The sequence below is a fragment of the Crinia signifera genome, chromosome 6, assembly GCF_055691185.1.
Source record: "Crinia signifera chromosome 6, ASM5569118v1, whole genome shotgun sequence".
In the NCBI taxonomy this organism is placed as follows: Eukaryota; Metazoa; Chordata; class Amphibia; order Anura; family Myobatrachidae; genus Crinia; species Crinia signifera.
In genome coordinates, this window is record NC_139222.1 from 66,257,913 (window position 1) to 66,282,773 (window position 24,861).

At 45.5% G+C, this 24,861-nt stretch overlaps 1 protein-coding gene across 3 annotated transcripts in view; it reads left to right on the forward strand.

Annotated features, from left to right (window-relative positions):
• Positions 1–24,478, forward strand: part of LOC146007672 (sperm flagellar protein 1-like) — a 59,876-nt gene extending 35,398 nt beyond the window's left edge. For all 3 annotated transcript variants that reach the window (XM_083146184.1, XM_083146182.1, XM_083146183.1), the window contains exons 6-7: positions 20,474–20,576; positions 24,066–24,478. In XM_083146184.1, the coding sequence (XP_083002310.1) occupies positions 20,474–20,576; positions 24,066–24,173 (211 nt within the window). In that variant the 3' untranslated portion in view covers positions 24,174–24,478. The remainder of the gene's footprint in view (positions 1–20,473; positions 20,577–24,065) is intronic.
• The last annotated feature ends 383 nt before the right edge of the window (positions 24,479–24,861 follow it).

The following is a 24,861-nucleotide window of genomic DNA, read 5'->3' on the forward strand; positions in this document are numbered from 1 at the left end:
ACAGGACTAGCAGAGGCATTGTGCTCCTCAAGCAGTTTGGTGAGAATCTCTTGGGGACCTGTCCAGAACATTAAAATATCATCGATGTATCGTAGATATAATTGGATACATCAATGTATCTCTGTTCGTGTGAAGAACAACTCCTTTTCTACCTGGTACATGTATGCGTTAGCGTACACAGGCGCTACCGCCGATCCCATAGCACAGCCTTTACTTTGATTGTAAAAATTTTTGTCGTGCATGAAATAATTGTGTGTCAATGTGAATTCAAGTATTTCAATTAAAAAATTGATGTCAGGACCTGTATACTCTGTATTAGCAGTGATGAGTGACCGCACTGCTTGCAGACCCGCCTGATGCGGTATGCAAGTATACAGGTTGCTGACATCAATACACACTAACGACATACCATCGGGTACATGGGGAATGGCATTCCATTTTTGCAGCAAACTGGTAGTGTCCTTGAGATAGGTATCGGTTTTCTGAATACATGCCTGCAAATAATGATCAATCAAAATAGCCAAAGGCTCACACAGAGACCCCCGGGCAGATATTATAGGGCGCCCAGGGGGCCTCTGTGTGTCCTTATGGATCTTGGGCAATGTATAATATAATGGTATTTGTGGAGTGGTCTTAAGTAACCGTTCTTTGTTACCTTTAGAGATGGTACCTTTCTCCACCGCGGTATTCAAGATTTTATTCAGTTCCTCTATATATTGTGAAGTAGGATCTCTGGTCAGGGGGAGATAGGTACTAGTGTCCAGTAACTGGCGATCACATTCCGCCCTGTAATCTGTTATATCCTGGATCACAAAGCGGCCGCCTCCTTGGTCTGGTTTGTTAGTACCCGCCTGCAGCCATTTGTATACTCTATGCTGCGCATAATCTTGTTGTACCTTGTACAACTTCTCCTTCTTGAATTTTAGCACCTCACCCCTATGGGCCTCAACTTCCCTTGCAAGTTTGGAAAGCCAGTCTGTGCTGGATTCTGCTTTAAGGGTGTCGACATGCTCTTTCTCAAAGGCCTCGATTTTCGCCTTGATCTCATTCAGTTCCCTTGTGGACTCTTTTATGACTAATAGGACAAGGTCCATGGAACATTTGTTGAGGATGCTAATCCATCTGGAGCAAAAGGAGGGGTTAAAACGTCCTATAGTAGGGGAGTTAGTCACTCTAAAACCACGAGGAATGAGTTTTTTGCGGAAGTAATCCAAAAGAGTGACGCCATGCAAAAAGAAATCCACTTTCTTCTTTTTAAGCCGGAATAATTCTGTATATAAATCCACAGTGAGAGTTTGAGCTGTCATGTCAAACGCAGATTCTTCATATAGAATGTTGCCGACGTCACTATCTGAATAGCTCCAGACATCTTTATTATCACATTGTATCATCTGTATCGAATGTTGCCGACGTCACTATCTGAATAGCTCCAGACATCTTTATTATCACATTGTATCATCTGTATCGAATCCATGTTCAAAGAACAAAAAGTGCTAGTGCTGTGCAAACAATGATAAAGTGCAAACGTGCGTTGAATGTAGAACAGAGACTGTCCAGTGCAAAGTAAGGCTGCTGCTATAGAATAAAGTGTCCGTGCTTAAAAAGGTATCGAAGTGCACAATAAAGTGCTGGTGCTTGTCACAAAGTGCTGCTCGCCGTGTGGATCAGGGTGTCCTGTGGCGATGTCAGTTCACAGTGTGGAATAATCCTTGATGCCAAGTATGTAATAATTCCTGTGTGGGGGTGCCTTGGCCCGGAATCCGGTGTCCAGGATATGGGCGCTCCGGGGTCCAATAATATAGAGACAGGGGTCTGGCACTCCTCCGCCAACAGGTGGTGGCTTGTTAGTGTACTTGCCCGGGTGCACACACATGAGACACTGCGTGCTCCAACATAAGAATAAATAGATGCGTCACTCCAGGGGCTTCACCGCCAACAGGTGGTGGCTTGTTAGTGTACTTGCCCGGGTGCACACACATGAGACACTGCGTGCTCCAACATAAGAATAAATAGATGCGTCACTCCAGGGGCTTCACCACAATGAATTTTTAATGGCGCTTGTCAACGGCGTTTCGGGACACTTCCCGTCATCAGGACAATTACCATAGTGCAATTACAAAGACATTATATACATAGCTAGTGTAGGCTCCCCCTCCTTCTGGCGGTTCTCCGTCCCGTTCTCAGCTCCGACTTCCGGATCTGGATCCGGAAGTGACGCGTTCCCGGTCGGTGGAACGTACGCCAGAGGTGGGCGAGACCTGTGAACAAAATGAGCAAACTTTATTAACAATAACAAAACGACATTTATACGTGTATCTCAAAACTGGTATAGCTCAAAATAATATCAATATGCAGTGATACTATGTGACAAGACTAATCATGTAACGTGTTGGTGCCTCTAGCACCAATAAGTGCAATGGGGGAAAGATATTGAATCGATGAGCAATATAGTGTTGGGTGACGCGCAGAGCTGTACCACCCTGTTGTCACTGGTAGGCAAAGTGAATCTAAACTAGTAGTAGTGTGTTATATGACCCCATCGGATCGTGTGGCTTATTACAGCCATGAATACTGATACCCAAAAAAGTTTTTTGTGAAAAAAATAATAATAAAATAAAAAATTTTGTTTAATAATGACATCTCCGTACAAGAGTGTGCCGCAGATGTGTTGCAAGATGGTGTAAGCAGCAAAAAAAATAGTAGTAATAAACATTATCATAAAATATTCACAGTACCGCAGCAGCATATGTATCTGGAATACGTCAAAACAACAAATGTGAAAAAACAAAAAGTTAGCATGATGTTCTTGTCACAAGTACCTGCAAAAGTGCAGATTCGATACTACTGTATATACACCCTCAGAGGAAACAGCTGTAATTGATGGCTTCGTTAATATATATATATATATATATACTAGTTATACTAGGTGATTCATCTCGCCCTACGGGCGCTCTTCACACCGGCGTAAGGGGCTGCGCCCCCTTAATTTGTGAATGTTTGTATGGTAGAAATATGGTTAGAATTGTATGAAAGATGCCTGTATTGCAACTTGAGTTATAGGTGAAATGTGTTAGCATATGATGTGGAAGGGGGTGTGTATTGTATTGTTTTGTTTAATTAAAAAGCGGTTACAGAGTAAGATGTACATTGATAGTGTGGAGGGTACAGTGACATTTGTGGGTGTGGAGGGGGTGCGTGTTGTTGAGGTGTGTGTGTGTGTGTGTGCAATAGTATAGTAGGGTGTTTTTGAATCAGCGGCTCCCCACTGGCGGAGGTCACGACACAGGGAAAACAGGAGGCTGGGTAGTGATAGGGGTGTGTGGGCATAAGGGGGACTAAAGAGGAGGGTGGGGGACACTGTGCAGCTTCTGCCAGTGGGTGAGGGTCCAGCGTGGCAGCACAGGAGTACAGGACGGTGGCCCTGAGTCAGTGTCTCCTCCTACTGGGTGGGAGTTAGGGTGCATGAGAGCAGGAGGCTGGGTGGTAAAGCATGATAGGGGAATGTGGTAAACACAGGGTGAGCGGGTCCCCACTGGCGGAAGTTACGGGGTAGGAGAACAGGAGGCAGGGCAGTGATAGAGGTGTGTGGGCATGAGGGGTAGTAAAGGTTTTTGGCTGTTGCTGAGTAGGGATAGGCATTGGTGCAGACGCCATCGATGGTTGGCATTGATGGTGATTTTGCACCCTGCCATCGATAGTAGTAATATATTACTTGGATAACCATGGATTGTTGTAGCTATCGATGGTCATCCATTATATCTGACTGAATAGGCCGTGGGTCAATCAGAACTTGGTGGCGGGACTTCCGGGTGTGGGTAGTGTGTAGCTATGCTCCGTGTCCCGGCACCTTAAAAAAATGTGAAACTTGATCGGTTCTCCTTTGCCATCGTTGTAGGGAAATCATCTGGTCTTCTCACATTGATAGCAAAAGTATTCAACATCACCATAAACCATCGATTATTTGAAATCATTGATGGTCGATGGGCATCCCTAGAACTGGAGGAGGGTGGGGGACAGTATGCAGCTCCCGGCAGTGGGTGAGCGTCTCCTCCCACTGGGAGGGAGTGAGCGTGCATGAGAGCAGGAGGCTGTATAATAGTGGTATGTGGGCAAGACATTGATAAAAGTTGTGGCGCTGGTGCAGAGGGCAGTGGGGAAACCTGCAGTGCGGCAGCCAGGGCCGGATTTCCCACCTAGGGGCGGTACCTGCTTGTGGTGGTACAGGATTCCCCAGTGTCACGTGGGTACGTGAAATGCGGGAGCGGGGGCCGCGGTGGTCCGCTGGGGGGTGGAATTGCCGGAAGGGGGTCTGGGGGGTCTGCAAATTGCGGGAGGGGGGGTGGTGTGTGGGGATCCGCGGTTAGCGGGAGGGGGCCCGCAAATCGTGGGCAGGGGCGCGGGGGGGCTTGAATCGTGGGAAGGGGGGTTGTCGGGGTTAGTGAATTGCGGGAGGGGGGGTTGCGGAGGTCCGTGAATTGCGGGAGGGGCGCGTGGGGTGCCGTGAGTCAAGGGGGGGTGGTGCGGGGGTCCGTGAATCACGGGAGGGGTCATGAATCGCAGGAGGGGGGGGTCGTGGGGGGGCTGCGAATCGCAGGAGGGGGGGTGTGGGGGGTTGCCGTGAATTGCATGAGGGGGGCGTGAATCAAGGGAGGGTGGGCGCAGGGGGGTGGTGCGGGGGTCCGTGAATCGCGGGAGGGGGCATGAATCGTGGGAGGGGGGGGGGTCGTGGGGGGTTCCGAATCGCAGGAAGGGGGGTATGGGGTGTGCCGTGAATTGCGTGAGGGGGGCATGAATCGCGGGAGGGGGGTCCCCGAATGTGTGAATTACGGGGCGGTTGCAAATCGTGAGAGGTGCCGAGGGGGCCCGCAAATCGCGGGAGGGGGGCGCTACGGGGGGTTTCGTGAATCGCGGGAGGGGGGGTCGTGGGGGGTTGCGAATCGCAGGAAGGGGGGTGTGGGGGGTGCCGTGAATTGCGTGAGGGGGGCATGAATCGCGAGAGGTGGGGTCCCCGAATGTGTGAATTAGGGGGCGTTCGCAAATCGCGAGAAGTGCCGAGGGGGCCCGCAAATCGCGGGAGGGGGGTCGCAAATCACAGTAGGGGGGGGTGCCGTGAATCGCGGGAGGGGGTGGTCGCGGAGGTCCAGCGAATCGCGGGAGGGGGTGGTCGGGTCTGGGACGGATATTAGACAGCACTTACATCGACACCATTAGTTCGACAGCTCAATAGGTCAACATGGTTTTAGGTCGACATACCATTAGGTCAACAGCTCATTAGGTCAACAGCTCATTAGGTCGACATGTTTTGAGGTCGACACTGCCATTAGGTCGACAGTCAAAAGGTCGACATGGGTTTTTACACTGTTTTTTTTTGGCCGAAATGTCGACACAGTCGACATGGACACAGTTTGAAGTGTATCCCAGCAGCCGCTCGCTATGCTTCGGGCACGGTGCCTCGCTGCGCTCGGCACACTATTTTATTCTCCCACCACGCCCTAGTGGATAGTAGGGCATGAAATACCGCCTGTCGGCACATGTCGGCTCAATAAACAGTGAAAAAACCCATGTCGACCTTTTGACTGTCGACATAGACACTGTCGACCTAATGGTAGTGTCGACCTAATGGTAGTGTCGACCTAATGAGCTGTCGACCTAATGAGCTGTCGACATAATGACATGTCGACCTAATGGTATGTCGACCTAAAACCATGTCGACCTATTGAGCTGTCGAACTAATGGTGTCGATGTAAGTGCTGTCTAACAATAGTCCGGATACCGGGGTGGTCACGGGGGTCCCGCGAATCGCGGGAGGGGGGGTTCGCGGGGGTCCCGCGAATCACGGGAGGGGGGGTCCCACGACTCGCGGGAGGGTGGAAAGCGGGGGTCCCGCGAATCGCGGGAGGGGGGTCCCGCGAATCGCGGGAGGGGGGGTCGCGGGGGGTCCCGCGATTCGCGGGAGGGGGGGTCGCGGGGGGTCCCGCGATTCGCGGGAGGGGGAGTCGCGGGGGGTCCCGCGAATCGCGGGAGGGGGGGGCGCGGGGGGTCCCGCAAATCGCGGGAGGGGGGTCGCGGGGGGTCCTGGCAGAGGGTAGGGATGTGCAGGAGTAATGGTGGATGGTGGCTGTGGAGTAATGGTGGATGGTGGGCGTGTACTGTAGCCCTGGCTGGGTGGGGAGAGGTGATGTCAAGGGGGTGGAACGTCATACACATGAAAGTGAAACTGTTCTACACAGGAACGTTCTCCACAGGGGTTGAGTGACAGATCTGCCTAAATATATAAGAGATATTTTCAGATATGCTATATGTTCACTGTAATGATATGTGTAGCGTATCCAGCATATGACCGCATCACATCAATGACTAAGCAAATATACAGAAGAACCATTTTTATCTTCCCCACTTCAGCTAAAATGTATGCACTTAATGGCTCAGCATGTTTAGAAGCCTTGGAAATACGAAAGCCCTTTCAACATGTCTGATAATATCAACATTACTAGAGCAGTGTGGAAATTAGCCAGGCTTCATTAGAGAATGTAACATTCCGGAGGGCTGATTTATCTAAAGTGACCTGCATCAAGGACTTGTGTGGGGAGGGGACTACTTTATTTATCTGGGGTTTCACTTCTGGAGACCCACAAATCCATTGATGTCCATTGTAAAGGGACTGGAAACACTTTGAAAGTATCACCAGAATCTGATACTTGTCTAAAGCAGTCTGGACAATGTCAGTATTGTACTTCATTTTTGGAATGTATAATAAATATTTCTAAGATAAGTTGCATTAAGTATAGATTCAACTACTGATTAGTTGCCACACCCTAGGAGACAATTCTGCCTCACCCCACTCACATCATACTTGCCTACTTTTGAAAACTAGTTTCAGGGAGATTATAGCTGGTAGTAGAATTTTGCACAGCAACCCATTGTGGGGGGAGTGACATGCTCCACCCTAAGGGCGTGCCTAGTTCCATATATGGAGAGATTGTAAAAAGAGATTGTGAACGTGGCACCTAGAAACGTGGGTGTGTAATTTAAATTGACTTATATCCAAATGTAGATGAGCCCCAAAGCATTTAGTAAGAGCTACTATACTCAGTAAAGTGCTGGGAAATGGTGCTGATGATTCAATGTAAATGTATCTATCTCTCATTCCTTTTTTCCCAAAAAAATGTAACCGTGTAATGTGGGCTAGGTGACATGGTAGGCATCACTGTGAATACGGTTGACATGATCAAAAGGTCAACACAAGCAGTTGCAGACATGGCTATGGTTGACACAGTAAAAGGTCGATGTGAGTTTTTGGGGATTAATTATTTTTTTGTTGTTTTGGGGGGGTGGGCGGAGGGGGGACTTTTTCATAGTTTACCATCCACATGTATTACATTTAGGACAGGAAAAGTGTCCCAGAGCATGGTGAGCAAAGCACAGTACACTAATTGGGTGTCCACAAAAAATACTGTGAAAAACTAATGTTGATAATTTTCATGTCTACCTTGTACATTTGAAGTATACATTGTCAGCCAGATGGACCACACGCTCAGTGGTGCACCTTATTGATTAACCATGTAATCACATATGTGTGATGTAAGAATATCTCAGCAATGCTTTGGGCGGAAATACATATCTTTACACTGTGCATAGTATCGGATCGATAGGTCAACCACTACTGACCAAAAGGCAAAAGGTTGGCTTTTATTTTATTGAATGTAAATGGTCTAACATTCTAATAATGGTCTAATAGTGTAACAAATAGTTAGAAGCCGATTGGTTGATATGGACAACTTCTCCACTTTAGAAGGATTTAGGCCCTTATTCTGGTTGACTTGCTCGGGCCCAAATTAGCACCCTTGCGAATCATCCAGAACCCGCCCTGTGAATGGTGGTACGCCCGCCCCCCTTTGTACGCTGGGTTCGTTCGGCAGGCATGCAAATGGATGTTTTACATAAACATCCATTCACATGCCAGTGGGAACCTCCCCCATCTTTCGATGGTCGCCAATGATTCATGATGAAGGCGCATGCATATGTAAAGGTGGTCCAGACCACTCATACATATGCATGTAGAAATCGGGGGAATTGGGCGGGCAGCTGACATCCGGGTTATGTCAGCTGTCGTCGTCCCCCCGCGCATGTGCGTCACGAACGCATTAGCATGTGTAGGCCCAGCGTTTTTATGGGAACGCCCATGAAATGCTGAGCGTTCACATATGCTAATGGACCTGCCCAGCACCCCACGCCCCTCTCCACCCCCACCCCCACCCCCCCACCCCCCGCTCGAAAGGCAGGGAGACACGCGCAGATAAACTATGAACAAATGAAATCAGATGGTGGCAATAATTCTACATATTGCTAAAAGTTTTGTTAGAAAGTGACCGGCCTCTCAGTCTGCAGAGGAAACTAAAACTTTATTTAAATAAACAATTAAAAGAATCTTACATGCACAAGATCGACACTGGAAAGGGTCAAGGCACAAAAATTTCTACATAAGTTATTTTTTTTGTGTCCGTGTCAACACTTGAACACATGGATGCCCAATTAGTGGGCATGGCTCACTTTGCTCAGCACGTCCACATTGATTATAAAAGTATGAAAAAGTCCAGAATTAAGAAAACATAACTGTGGAAAACCATGTCTACCTTTTCACATGTCGACTAATGCCACATCGACCTTTTGGCCATGTTGACCATATGTTGTCGACCCATTGACTGTCGACCTAGACACTGTCTGTCAGCCATCAGGATACCGTGTAGTATGGTCTCTAACAGGGTAAAAGTTTTAGGCGACTCTCACCTTCACATAGGGCCGTAGTTAATGTGGCCAGCGAGGGGGTTAAATGTTTAAAAATCGCCGAAAACAAGCGACCCTCACTGTTTAACCCCCACACCGGCTGTTCATCCTATTCAATGTTCCAAGGGAACCGTCCCTGTCAGATGACAACGAGGATTCCCCGCAAACGGTGAGGCTCAGTGCAGGGAGCCCTCAGCATTTAGCAATGAGCCTCGCTGTTTTAGCGGCCACACATGCCGTTTCCACGTCGCTGCAAAAACCCAGCGACATGTAAACGGCGTGTGCAGGGGGTCAGTGGAATACTGACAGTGCAAGCTGTGACAGCGAGCAGTCAGCACTGCTCGCTGTCACAGCTCACAAAAGTTATTGAACAAACCCCATAGTCATAAAAGGTTCCTGGTGGAAATCCCCAATTGCTGTACAGTACATGTGAGATGTTGTCAATAGGTGGATAACCTGTAGGAGCAAGAACAGATGTATTGCTCTAACCCAGGGGTTCCCAATCTTTTTCGAATCACGGCACCCTAGAGTATCAGAATTTTTCCACGGCACCCCTAGGCGCCAAAAAATATATGTAAAATTAAGTAGATTGTGTTTATATGTGCTTCTTAGGTTCAGTTATGGTTTAAAGGGCAGGATTTGCTTCTGATTGTACATATATTTTATGATTGGCAGCCACCAGCACTGGTTTTATTCATAAATAATTGATCATAAATAATTTAAATTGGTCTTGGACCACCAACCCGCGGCACCCCTGAAAGTGTCCCGAGGCACCCCAGGGAGCCACGGCACACAGTTTGGGAACCACTGCTCTAACCTGTTACAGTACATCTGTTCTTGTATTTAAACACCTCCCAGTTTGCTTGCGTGTTACAACTGTTATGAGTTTGTTTATATTACTTTGACTGTTTTTGCAGGTTACTGTCTTACACTAGACAATGTGTCACCTGATCCAGTGGATCAGAGGGACATATACAGTATATAATCTAGTGGGGAACCATGATATTCACGCTCCAGTGGGTCGCTAGGTATATCCTCTGCCGGCGCCGCAGCTGTGGGGATGGATGATGTCTCTAGCAATGGCAGACTGCTGAATGCAGCATGTCAACCTGTCATACCCGGTGCTGGCAAGTATAAACACACTTTCCCATTGGCAGAAATATCGGGTGATGCATTGCAAAAGAAAATCATTGTACAGATGGAGCAGCTCTAAATTTATTTTTTAACAGTTTCTTATATAGCACATATATATATATATATTCCGCAGCACTTTACAGAGTATAATTGAACATTCACATCAGTCCCTGCCCCAGTGAAGCTTACAATCTATATTCCCTACCACATGTGCACGCACACACAGACATTCTAGGGTTAATTTTTGTTGGAAGCCAATTGACCTACCAGTATATTTTAGGATTGCTGCTCCTGTCGATAGAATTGCCAACCGCCGCCCCGTGACAGCCGATGAAAGGGGTGCACAAGACGCACTCGCACCCTGTTCTGTCAGAGCCATCGCTTTTGGTCCCTTGCACCCCCCCGCAGCCCCCACTGGCTGCCCCCTCGCCCATCTCCCTGAAGAGGAAAAGGGCAAGGAAGCCGCTCCCCGCCACCTTGCTGATGTCAGACAGAGCTCCTGTCCGCCAGCCTGCACCAGCTCAGGACATCTGGCGATCCTGCAAGCTGGCTGACAGGCGCTCCATCTGTATAGTGTGCATGCACAATTGCGTGCTCCTGCAGGTAGCATGGAACATCATATGCTCAGCCATTCAATCTAATGAAGGATAGAATGAGGTGTCGTTCTGTCATTCATTACATTTTGTACAGCTTGTGTTGCATGGTCCGGCCTGAAGGGATTTTGATCCATTTATCTGGATGGATTCAGTACTAAATCCCGGCGGTCGAAATCCCGACGCCGGAATCCTGACCGCCGAAATCCCGACAAGGGGGGCCATGGATCCTCCCCCCCTTGCGGGCCCAGTGCCTCGCTATGCTCGGCACACTATTTTATTCTCCCTCTATGGGTGTCGTGGACACCCATAGAGGGAGAAATTGTCGGGATTTCGGCATTCGGGATTTTCGACCGCTTACAATGTTAAATGCACCCCCACGCCACCCCCCCCCCCCCACTATAAACGTGAACCCGAAGCGTGGCGAGCGGCGTCTGTACGCGTCCTCCGACCTTTTCATACCCCCACTATCCACGTCGGCGTGGAGTTGAGAATAGAAAGTGTGGCGAGCCCGAAGCGTGGCGAGCGGACGCGGATACCTTCACAGGTATCGGAGTCCCCTTGCGGCCTTCACAGGTATCCGCGTCCCCTCGCGGGGCTCGCTGTGCTCGCCACGCTTCGGGCTCGGTGGCTCGCCACACTTTCTATTATCAACTCCACGCCGACGTGGATAGTGGGGGTATGAAAAGGTCGGAGGACGTGTACCGCTGCGCTCACCACGCTTCGGGTTCACGTTTATAGTGGGGGGGTGGCGGGGGGGGGTGCATTTAACATTGTAAGCACCCATTAGGGTGCTTATACAATGTTTAATCGCATCGCATTGTATGGCATTGTATGCCATATACAATGCCATACAATTTTAAAATTGTATGGCATTGTACAATATCGCGCAATATCGCGTCGCATCGCATACCATATGGTATACGATGCGATGGGCGCCGCCAAACTACATAAGTACCAAAAACAGCATTGCTAGCATACACAGACTGGAGCTTGCAACATTTTCACATCTGTGTGTGAGGTTTGCAAAGTTTAAATCTGTGATGGAGCGATATGAGCAGTTGATGCTTTTTCTATGCACACGTGTAATTTCCTGTAGACCAGGGGTTCTCAAACTTTTTTGAATAACGGCACCCTAGAGTATCAGAATTTTTTTCATGGCACCCCATAAAAAATAATACATTAAGTAAATTGTGTTTATATGTCCTTAGGGTTAGTTATGTGGTAAGGAACAGGATTCACTTCAGCTTGTCCACATATTTTATTATGGGAAGCTACAAGCACTGGTTTTGCCTACTATACTGACCAATATCAATCTGAAATACTCATGGACCACCAAGCCAAGGCACCCCTGCAAGGGCACCCCAGGGTGCTATGTCACACAGTTTGGGAACCACTGCTGTAAAGTTGCAGGTGCAGCGTTTCTAGTACAATGTGAGGGGCTTTTCACTGTGATGGAAAGATAAGGTACAGTGCGCTGCTCATCTCAGAATATCTCAGTCACTCCAGGTGTCTTGTACCTCATGGCATTTAGACACTCCATGTAGACAGGTCTATACAAATATACAGAGCATCTGATCAACATACAGTATATTCACAAGCTTTCAAAGATATACTAAAGCCAGTAGTTCCTAAATGGTGTGCCTAGGCACCCTGGGGTGCCACAAGGCTCTTGCAGGGGTGCCTCGGGTTGGTAGTCTAGGACCAAATCAAATTATTTATGGGCGGAGTGATCAGCAAAACCAGTGATAATGGCTGCCAATCCAGAGGCGTAACTAGGACTTGGTGGGCCCCATAGCAAAATTTTGAAGGGGCCCCCCCTTCTACAGGGAGTGGAGGTACACAGGTATAGTGCGGGTATAGGGTGACATGTGCACAGGTTGATTGGGTGTACAAGGCATCACAAACACATAGGGATAGGAGGGTACATGGTGTCACACACAAACGGGTAGGGGGTGTACAGTGTCACATACAGTGAGGAGGGGGTTATAGGGTGTCACACACACACAGGGGTAGTGGAAGTACAGTGTCACATACAGTGAGGAGGGGGTTATAGGGTGTAACACACACACACACACACGGGTAGGGGGTGTACAGTGTCACACAAGGTGGGGATAGGAGGGAAGCACAGGGTGTCACACAAAAGGGAAGGGGTTACACTGCTGGGAAGTGGTTTCTGGGTGTCTCTCACACACACAAATGAGGTAGCAGTTGTACACCTACAGTCATTTGGCAGACCACCCTGCTTACAGTAGTAGGGGCAGTCAGCTATTAGTTGTGGGGAAATTACACACACAGGAAGCCCCTCTATCCTAAACTCAGATAAAATCAAGGTGCTAAAGTATGTCCAGATTATAAACATTTATAAACATTTTAAAATCCTATTAGCGTCAGTGACATGACAACACTGCTGGCTTCACTTGGATTGAGAGAGAGGTGTAGAGAGAAGGAAGAAATAGGAAGGGAGTTAAGAGAAAAGTTACCTTATAACAGCAGCCCTGAACATTGGCATGTAAGCCAGAGAGGTGAGGTCTCTGATGGGGGCGGGGCCTTACCGGCATTAAGCCCCACCCCCTAAATGTCCGTGAATTGCATCTCGGACAGAAGCCCGAAGCGTGTGACAGGCTAGTGAAAACTTTGTGGGGGGCCGGGGTATGGCACCGCCGCTACATCCTCCGCAGCTGCTGCTTGCGGGAGCCGGGAGGAGCTGGCTCTGCTCTGGCAGGGAACAAGTGTTGAGCTTTGACTACAGTGTGTGCAGGGGGAGCTGCGGGCCCTGGAAACAGCTCGGGCCCCATAGCAGCTGCACCCCATGCACCCACAGAAGTTACGCCACTGTGCCAATCATAAAACGTGGACAATCAGAAGCACAGCCATGGCCTCTACCACATGACTGACCCTAAGGATGACTGGTAGGCACAATATATTTATTGCAAAACATGGACTGTTTGAGGTACTGAAGACAGAGTTTGAGTACCGAATGATGTACAGCAATTTGACAAACTTTGCAATTGCAGTGCAAATTTTAAGGATATCTTTTCTTAAGTGCAGATGAGATATTAATCCCCTGTACTCAAGCATGGCTATCCTTAAACCCTTAAATGTAATGGCGGAGTTTGACAAACTCATGTACAGTAAATTAGAGATTTTTTTATCCATTGTAGCAGAGGGATGCGTTCAGCATCCTGTCGGTCAAAGGCCCTTTTTCTAGTTGACTCGGAGGGATGTGTATTTCTGACGGCAACCGAGTGTAACCGTAGTTACTACTTAGTACAACCTACTTAGTACAACCGAGTGTTCTACCGTACGGATCGCTTACACCATCTGGATGCGGTAAGGCAGCGAGCAAACGGACCGCAAGTGGTTGTTTCATGTGAATAACTCCCCCATCTGTGGGAACCTCCCCCATCCTCAGATGGTCGCGACCATCGAATGATGGACCGAGCTGTCAGACAGCTCTGAGTGCTCCAGACCACTCGGACATTTCTCTGTGTGAAAGCAGGGATTTGAGCGATATAAGTCAGCTGTCCGCCCCCCACACGTACGTCACGGCTGGAATACCATACGTACACCCAGCGTTTTTATAGAAACGCCCATGAAACGCGGGGCGTATGCATATGGTAATGAGCCCAAACAGCCCTTCATGCCCCTTTCCACCCCTGCTCGGATCGTTTTCTGTACGTAATTCACGCCGTATTTGGACGTGCGCGGTGTTCGCACATACGCAGAAGCGCCTCTGCACATGCACAAACACAAAACATCATCCGTCCGACCGAACAAACAGCTGTCTGACTCAATCAGAATATAATGTGGGCATTCACTATACCAACACCGGCATCCCAGCTACTGCCAGGAGACCGCGCCAGAAACCGGACTTTGCCAAATGATGAGTAACTGGGGCAGGTTAGCATTACACCGGAGATGGGCAGGTCTAGGTTTAGGCACTAGGGGGGACTTAGGGTAAGGCCGTGGGTTAAGATTATGCTATGGGGAGGGAGGTTTAGGGTTAAGCACCTAGAAAGGGGGGTGGGGGATTTTAGGCTGCAGGGCAGGGGGGATTTTTTCGGTGGGTTATGGGGGTTTGGGTTAGGCACTAGCAGTAAGGGTCAGGCTGCAAGGGGAGGAGGGTTAAGGTTAGTCTATGTGAAAGGAGGGTTTCAGGTTAGGAGGGGGGCAGGGGGAAGGTAAGTATAATTACATGACCTCTGTTGGGCAGAGGTGTAGCGTAGAGCCATGGCACCTGGAGCAAGCTCATGTCATGCCCCCCCCCACACACACACACACACAGACACAAGCACACATACTGGAAGGCTGCGGACTCTCGCCCCCCACCCAGACTGCTAGGTGCTAGCGGGATGGTGAACATGTAGTTCCCAATGCTTGCTTGCACCCTGTGTCTGCACATGCACAGACACAAAACATCGGTCCCTCGTTCGAAAGAAACTAGAATAACCCCTATAATGCCACCAGTAATGCAGTTTGCACACAATATTCCCCCCCACTAGTGCCTCACACATAATGCGCCCAGTAGTGCCTCTCACATTGTGCCTCCAGTAATACTCACGTCCGATGGCTCGTCCATTCCGGCCCTGCAGAGGCCAGGGCAGACCGCCCAGTAGGCGCCAAATGCCCACCCCTTCCTGTGACGTCAGCTGCCCATCCCAAGCGGGAATGGCCATAAAATGCTGGGCGTTCTCCTGCAGCCACCTTCTCCCTCCCCGGAGCGAACGGCCCGGCGAGTATGTAACTTGACAAAGCCGTTCAGTGCTGGGGATCGCACATGTGCAGAAATGCGCATGCACTGAGCATCCTGAATCAGCCCCTATAAGGTTAAACATGTCTTGCCATACCTTTTCATTCATTAGCATTGTGCAGAACTGTATCTATAACCCTAACAGCCTCATCTGTGTACACCTGTATCTTATTAAAAAATGATAAAGCTGCCTTGATGTGTTAAAGTAACACAATTAAAACAGTATTTAAATAAATTACATTTTTTTAAAGAAATAAAAGGAATGATTTGCAGATCTAGGTGTTCCTTCCTGGAAGGATCTGCCATCATTATGTCACTCCTGGCAGCTGTTAGTCCAGGATTATAGAGAAGTGACAATCACCGCACCACAGTGCTTGAGAAAACAGGTTTGACACAACGCCTTCAGACAACTTCTAAGCACCTTTATTTAGACTTCATGTAATCAGCAGACCTTGTAAGTTAAATATTTTGACATGTGAATAAACTGTCTTTCAGCCTAAACTCAATCTACAGTACTTGCTCCTGGCCTCTAGCAACTACTTTCTCCTCTCAGGCTGGCCAGCAATGTTAGCATAGCACACTGTAGTGAGCCCCAGACATGAGGACGCAAATACAACATGAAATGGCGTGTGACTTTATTGCCCTCTGTTATCATGAATTATAATGCATAGAAATCAAATTTTCATTTTCTATGGTATTAACCCTTTGAGTGCTAACGTTGCTGTGAGTACCAATGTTTAGTGTGTGTGTGTGTGTGTGTGTGTGTGTGTGTATATATATATATATATATATCCTTGTGGGCTTTAACCGCTACATTAAGACCCCCACAGTCCACCCCTCTGCAATTTCTCCATTTGAACTTTCCAGCGTTACCTTCTTCCTACGCCCCCATCACCCACATTAAGAGCCATTAGTGGGGTATCTGTGAAACAATTATGGTTGTTTGGACTAGCTTAGAATGTGCTGGGTTACATTTTTATCCAGATACTGTATGTCCGAGTACAGAGATAAAAATGAATGGCCAAGTCAGGAGCGTTTTTGTCAAATCTAGCAGCCATCCAGACTTGTTAAAGAGATGCACTCCTTATGATTGACAAAACCTGTCCCTAAATTAAATATCCCAGTGGTACTTTTCTGGGTTCTGTATAAACGTGGCGTCTAGGATTGTCTCAAATTTTTTTTTTTACTGTAAATTTAAAAAGAGACCAGCACTGGAAATGTTCAGTTAACCAGTGATGGCTAACCTTGACACTCCAGCTGCTGTTGAACTACACATCCCAGCATGCCCTGCATCAGTTTTACTATTTGGCCATGCTAAAACTGATGCTGGGATGTGTAGTTCAACAACAGCTGGAGTGTCAAGGTTAGCCATCACTGGCTTACACTAACTATACCATTAACTTACTGATTTGTTTTATAGGATTGCCCAAAGAAATCCACATTAAAAAAATCCATTTGTAACTTTGCAAAGATACAATTTTTGTAAAACTAAACCTTCAGCATGTGATCCTTTATTTATCTACAACTTTTATAGAGTGGTGTGTAGTAAAACTCATTGGCCTGATTCGGAGTCACTAGTGTTCATGGGCTCAGGCAAGTTTCTGCATTTTTGTGGGACAGATATCTGATAGATCTCGATTTGTGTGAAATAGGCTGAAAGTAGGAGGCAACAAGCAAAGATGTTTTTCATGGCAGTGTCATGGAAGTGTTGGAGATCATGGGGGGGGGGGGGGGGGGGGGGGGTGGTACATATGGCACCCAGTGTTTAGGATGCCAGTGGTCATCATTTTAATCCCAGCATTCCGATGGAGAAAATGATGACAGGGTCTCGTAAGGCAACGTAACCCTATCCTTGTTACCCCAACCATTCCTTCCAAAAGCCTTACCCTAACCTCCCCCCAGCAGCCTGACCCTAACCCCTGCAGCCTAAACCTAAACTCCTGTCCTGTAGCCTATCCCTAACCTTCCGCTGCCCCTAGTCTAATCCCAAATTTCCCCACTTGTGCCTACACCTAACCCCACCTTCCCTGGGCATCGGCTACCTAGCCGCGAATACTTACCAATCGGGATCCCCGCTGACGGCATTCCAGTATCAGCATCCTGATCTATACGGAGTTCCGATGTTTACTGCGACCCGTCATGGGCATATAGATGAAGCACTGAGATTTTGGGGTAAATTTGCTTAGAGGTGAGAGATATTGCCCATAGAAATCAATCAGATTACAGCTATATCCTCTTGATTAGAAGGTGCTAGATACAGTACATGTAAAAGCAGAATCTGACCGGTTGCTATGGGCAACATCTCATTCTAAAACTAATACTTAGTAAATTTTCCCCTTTGAGTCACAAGTATGACGAAAGGAAGCTGGTGTCAGACCGTTCCCTTGCACCTAGCGATACTTATGATACCGTAGTTATTGAAAACTCAGTGGGCAGCTCCGAAGACACGTACGTATTATTTCTAACATTAGAGGAACGGAATATCTAATTGACATAAAGTAGTACATCAGGCTGCTGAAGCAAAATCAATCACTTATCGTGTAATTCAGTATTCAGCACTGTGTGTTTAACCCTTTGAATGATAAGTGAATTTGTCAAAATACATGTGAAAAATGCCAATCACTTTTATTCATCATAATGGCCTGTTATGTTTACTTTTTATATAGGAAATATAATATATATATATATCAGTGGTTCCCAAACTGTGCGCCTAGGCTCCCTGGGGTGCCTTGGAGCACTTGCAGGGGTGCCTCAGGTTGGTGGTCCAGAATCAATTCAAGTTATTTATGGCCAATGAAATAGGCAAAATCAGTGCTTGTGGCTTCCAATTAAGAATATGTGGGTAAACAGACGTGAATCATGTTCCTCACCACATAAGTGGACCTAAGGAAAACATTTAAATCACAACTTTTTTTATATTTTTCCTGAAATTAGTAACCAACTTTTGGCCTAGGGGTGCCGTGAAAAATATTCTGATACTTTAGGGTGCCGTGATTTAAAAAGTTTGGGAACCAATGATATATATATATATTTCTTTACACAACATTTCAATTTATATAACAAATGTTGGCATTTTTAGCTAATATTTTGCACATCTCTCACAGAGATGTTGGCACTCAAAGGGTTAAGGATTGTAAAAGTGGATCAAGTTGCATAGCGAAAGGTGTGTATCTGTTTCATGGAAGGGACTGGCCACACTCTTGGGGGTGTGAATATTGCTAATGGCTGGCAGCTTGGGACTTATTCTAGTTCACTCTTAGAGGCAAATTCCTTCAAAATGGACAAAACCATGTGCACTGCAGGTGGGGCAGATATCACATGTGCAGAGAGAGTTAGATTTGGGTGGGGTTTTTCTTCAAAGTGAGATCTATATTGCAAAAAAAAAAGAGGTCAGTATTTTCCCTGCACAGAAACAAAATCACCCAAATCTAATTCTATCTGCACCTGTTACATCTGCCCCCTGCAGTGCACATGGTTTTGTCCATCTGAGAAGGAATTTGCCTCTAAGAGTGAACTAGAATAAGGCCCCTTATGCCCCTCACTGTCATGAACACAGTAAATAAATAAATGTCCTTTATACTGGGACACTGGGGGTGTACATTTGCCACTCCTGGGGTTCCAACCATCTTAAATACTATAGCCCTAGAGTGATGTGGAATGTTTGGTAGTCTTTATGTCTGTGCTGACTAGCCTGTGACTTATACTGGTACACACCTACAGATTTACAGATTTACCTGTCCAATCTGTCAGGTGAGAACTAAATTCTGGTAATGTATGGAAATATATGACAGTCAGCCATTTGCTCCCTAATGCTGGAAATGGAGAGAAATTATTATTTGGAAAATGTTAAATCAAACAGATTTAACATATTTCTCAGAATAGCGATTGTGTGTTTTCCAGCATTTGTGAACAAAATGGTAGATTGTCATCTGCTGACACACATTACCAGATTTTAGTTCCCACCAGACAGATTGAACAGATAAATTTTTAGGTGTGCACCCAGCCTGATACTTATGTGCTTGCATTAAGGATTTTTTAACGGTTTTAATAATATTGTTGATTTATGCATTTGCTGTTTGTGAGTGGTTGACCACACAGCGTAAGATTATATCAATATCATTGTCTTGTGAATCAGATGTGGCTATTTTCAGAATTTGAGAATAGTTAAAGAAAACACATGTATAGACACAATAGTCCCTTCTGTTATTGGTCTTCATTATTTGGTATATTATTTTGTTTTATACTGTATTATGGTTTTATTATACAAATGTTCTGCCAAGAAATAATGTTTGTAATTTCTCATGGTTTTAATCCAACTGAATAACTGTATTAATATATATTCTATCACTTATAAATTCCCTTTTCTGTAAAGTGCATTGTAGTTTCTTTCTTGTGTCCTTCAGTTTAAACAGTAAAAACACCTCTGGGTAATGCTGGGTACACACCAGAACGATTTGGCCTCAATTCCCCCAATTTCAATACAATCTCGACCGATTGTATGCAAATCGGGCATGTTTTGGCATGTGTTAGATCCGATTCCGTTCCGACGCGCGTCCCCGCTGGTCGTTTTGCAGATCCTACCTGCTGCAGTCAGGATTTGAAAACGACCCCTTCAACTGGGTACAGATAGGGTGCGGATCGTATGCAGACCGTGAACAAATCGTGTGCTCCAATAGATCATGCGACCATCGCATGCTTGTCTCACAATCTGCTCCAGATCATGATCGTTCTGGTGTGTACCCTACATAAGTGGGAGCTCTGGGCCTTGTATTCTAAAAGTTATTCCGTACTATAAATTGGAATCATGAACTCTGTCCAGTTTCTGTTTCTGGCCTAGCAGCATTTTCATGTTTGGAATCCATTCGGGAAATAGAAATATGCTTTGTATAACAAAACTAAGAACAATATTAAAAAAAGAGGGAGGGGGGAGACTACAGCCTCAAACCCCTACCCCCACCACCTCTCCTGACCTTGATTGCTCCGTAGACATAGTGTGTAGTCAGCAAAGCATCTCACAGGCAGAGGTCAAACCCAAGTGCACAGACACAGAGATTTATAGGTTTGAGACCAGGGTGAGGGGTTACTCATGGGTTGGGATGATTTATGTAAACCATCTGTGTTTTAGATTTTGTTGTTGTTCCTATCTGTGTTCCCAGTTTAAATAGGAAGCTGCATTGACAACTGACCATACTGTCATATTGTCTTACAGACCGGACGGTCGTTCACACCCATATGCACATCTGGAACCTGGTGTACGCTTGTTGTTAGAAGAAAAAGAACAAGAAATGCTAGCACTGCAGGAAACTGTACAAGTGAGTGTGCAGGGAGCCTAGAACTCATAGACTGTGTTAGATTTTTGCTGGTCAGAGACATTTGTTTGCAGAATGGAGGGTCCGACAACACTGCTGTGCTGCTTCAGTCAAGAGCGATGACTGTATTACGTGGGTGAGGTTTGCTTAGAGTGAGCTACCACAGAGCTGTTCTCTCTGTATATACACATATCAACGTTTCATGTGGTATTAAGTTTATCATATGAACTTTTGAGAAAGAGAAGGTTGGTATGCGCTGTTTATGTATACATACCATATTCCACTCCCTAATACATCATCGGGAGCACAGCAAAAGAGGGAGGTTCCTAAGAATAATAATAAAAAGTAGCAGAGACCAATTTCTTTCATGTTTTTATACATTAATCCAAAGTAGGAAGTTGGATGGCAATCCAAAAAAGTGAGATGAGATGGTGGCCAACAAGTTTGGCATAGTGGCCTGGGTCCATGATGGCCCACACCACACACCCTGCACCAATTTTCTACTTTAATACCTACCATACAGTGTCCCGCAGTGGAGCGGTGGCCATTTTCTCTGTTTTTCTCAAAGTAGGAATTCACTGGGAAAATGGTGCTGTGGCACTGTATTGTGTCTTAATTTGAATTGGAGGCCCTACAATGTGGCAAAATATAAACTTGAGGTGCTGTAATGTGGCATCTTTGGAAAGGGTGCACTGGAATGTGATATAATAACTGGGGACACTGTATGTTAGAACTTAAATTGGGAGTACTGTGTGTACTGGCAGCCGTACAATATGACCTAATGTGAACTAGGGCATTACTATGGGGCAAAGCATTAAGGGCACTATTATAAGACAATGGGACCCGGAACCCTTTCAAAAGTTGCCATGGGGACCACAAAGTTCTGGCTGTGACCCTGCTACAGGGCAGTGGCTGCATTTCCAATGGAATACATCATAAGAGGAGCTACTTATTATAATATTTTGATAGTAATTGGTGGATGTGGTCTTTTTTAGAATACTTAGGACCAGTGTTCCCTCTAAGCTGTGTGCACGTGCGCGTGCACACAACTCGACGAGCGTGCGCACAGACATTACAACAGAGCGCACAAAGCAGCAGTGGACTCTTTTTGCAGTTGTGGACTCAATTAATGTGTGTTTCACCCATTAACTACATTGTGTGCTGTGTTATCAATGTTTAATATCATTTTGAAGTAAAGTTAACACAAATGCTGAATGTCATTTTCCAGTTATATATATGACACACAAATTTTTTAATTTCTTTCCAAAGTTGCACAGCCAAAATCTTTTGCCGCACACAGCCTTCGTAAAATTAGAGGGAACATTGCTTAGGACCCTATATGGTTTAGCCTGGTTCTGCTACTATAAAATATCCAGGACACCTCTTTTCACCTTTTATTGACAGAAAAATAAACTGTTACTGATACATTGAGTGTGTGACAGGAGAAATCCAGACTAGAAGTATCTGCTAAAATAAAGGCCTTCAGTTGTTTAGAACAGAATTCCGACATGGAGGGGGAAATTTACTAAAGGAAATTTGTAAAAAATAGGTGTATTTGTACCCAGAAATACACTTATTTTTCACATTTACAATCCCAAAAATACGGCAATTACTATTCGTATTGATAGCACATCAATACGAATACGAATTGCCGTATTTTCGGGATAGTAAATGTCAAAAATAAGTGTATTTCTGGGTACAAATACACCTATATTTTTACAAATTTACTTTAGTAAATTTCCCCCGGAACGTCCCTTGCACTTTTCATGTGTCCTGAAACTATTCCAGACATAAACTCTGCCTTATACAAAATAAACGCGATGCTTCGCTGCAGTTGTTCAAATGGAGTTATTGCGGAATGAACAAATATACATAGCACAGTCTGCTGTGTCCAGCCTTCAGATAAGGCCTCTAAGATATTATCTTATGCAAGTATGGGAGAGCTCTGCAGTGTGTAAGCAGGCGCCTCGTTGGGCTGTAACAAAACATAAAGGATTCTTTATAGATAAAACAGATGTTTCTAATCTGCCCTCTGTCCATCCCAGCTGATAACGTTAGAATAACAACCAGCGAACCACTGTTTAGTTACATTCTGGAACTCCACATCAAGGTAAAGCAATTGGCACATTCTAAAGTACTGAAAAAAGGACAGTTTGCCACAAGAAAGAGAAACCAGACAGTCTATATTTAAGGTTTCATGTAAGTCTTTATAATTGGACAAGATCTGTTGCTTAAAATAACATTTCCCACAGCAGTGGGCACTTGCTGAACAGCCATTTTAAGGTTCTGCTGCCACCCAGTAGTGAGATACACCATTGCAAACAATGTGGCCAGATAGATATTGTTTTAAGCTCTTGCCTTGTTGGCACTCAGATATGATTTTGCCAGAGTAAAGTATTACAGTGTAAAAACAATGTTCTAAAACTGTGATTAGATCTCAGGCAGCACTATGGGGTCCTGGATTAACTCTTTGAGTGCCAACATGTCTGTGAGAGATGTGCAAAATATCCTATAAAAATGCCAGAGTCAGGCACATTTGTTAAATAAATTCAAATATAATCTCTTTTTACTCAACATTTTAATATTTCCTATATAATGTAAGCATTACAGGTCAGTATGATGAATTCAAAAGTTTCACACCTATGTTGACCAATTCACTTGGCACTCAAAGGGTTAAAGACACTGTGTTACGTTATTGGGGTCAGTGTAGATTTAAACAGAAGTTGGAAATAATTGCTCTTGCTATTAGAGGAACTAAGAGCCTCATTCATGTATGTAAGAGGGGTTGGACTGGTACAGAGGTACAGAAGAAACCTCCAGTGGGCCTCACTGTGTAACTAGTTATAATGTATAATTACATATTACTGTACATAATTTACCTTGTACTGCATAGGACTGTGGTGTATTTTCTACATTTAGATTTGGGTGGGGTGTGTTCAAACTGAAATCTAAATTGCAAAATAAAAATAAAGCTGTCCAGTATTTGTGGGCTACATGCAAAAATAGCCAGTATTTACCCTGCACAGGAAAAATATAAACCACCCACGTATAAATCTCTTTGCACATATTACATCAGCCCGATCTGCACTTGGTTTTGCTTAAAAATGCTTGCTTTTTTGTTTGACTTACTAATGTGAATCAGGGTTTAAATGGGTATATTGATGGCGCCTTTTTGTCATTCAGCCGGGCCCGGCATGTCATTTGCCGAGGCTCGCCAACGAATGTGGTGCGCGTGTGCCTTACACGCTCACGCGCCACATTCATGCCACCCGCCAGGAATGAGACACTGGAGGGCTGAATGTGAAGTCTGTACTTCTCGTGTCCTGAGTAGGTTAAATATTTGTGATCATCGCTGTCTTTACGCTTGGTTTGATATCCATCAACATCAGTGCCCCATTGCACTAGCCCTTCCTGAAAACAGGTATACTGTATTATGCATACGCACAGAAACAAGCTCTACCACACTCCTAACTCTGTCTCTGTACTTGCCAGATACTACAGATGAAAGTCCAGCGTCTGGAGCACTTGGTACAGCTGAAGGACTTGAGGATAGAAGATTTAACAAGGCACTTAAACAAACCAAAATACACAAGAACATAACATAACATGATATGTTTTGCTGTATAACTATGCAAGAATTACCAACACCACCATGGACTATCTTACACATCCTTAGAAGAGTAGCTCAGAAACTTTCAGGACTTTCGGCATCTCATGTGCACCTAAAGAAGTGTCCGATTAAATTAACAATTGTCCTTTTCGAAATTTAGCTTGTTTCCCAAGACTACAATGCTAGCCATATTCTGAATGACCTTATATTTTTGTTTTTGTATCTAAAGTGTGCAAATAGTATATTAAACCGTAATACTAGTACAATTCTTAAAAATAAAGGTTTTTTTATTCTACATAGTTAAAAACAGAGTGTTCTTGAAAAAAGGCTCTGTTCTTTATCATGTTCAACCCGTCACAAATATTAATTGTGTTGATCCAGAGGAAGGCAAACTAAAGCCTTCATCAGGGGGGGAGAATGTTAGCCAAATATAACAATAAGATAAATTGCCTGGATCAGCCACCACTAACATGTTCTTTACTGATTAGAGATACTTATAACATAAAGGCATCTAGTCTACCTTCAAGTTCTAGTACAGCATACTACAAGTGCCTCTATGCTCTAAGTAAACTGTATATGAATTTTTTTTTTTTTTTAGAAAAAAAGAGGCTTCTCAATTTGGCTTGTATAGAAAAAAAAAACCTGTAATTATACAGTGGAATAGGCAACCATTTCCAC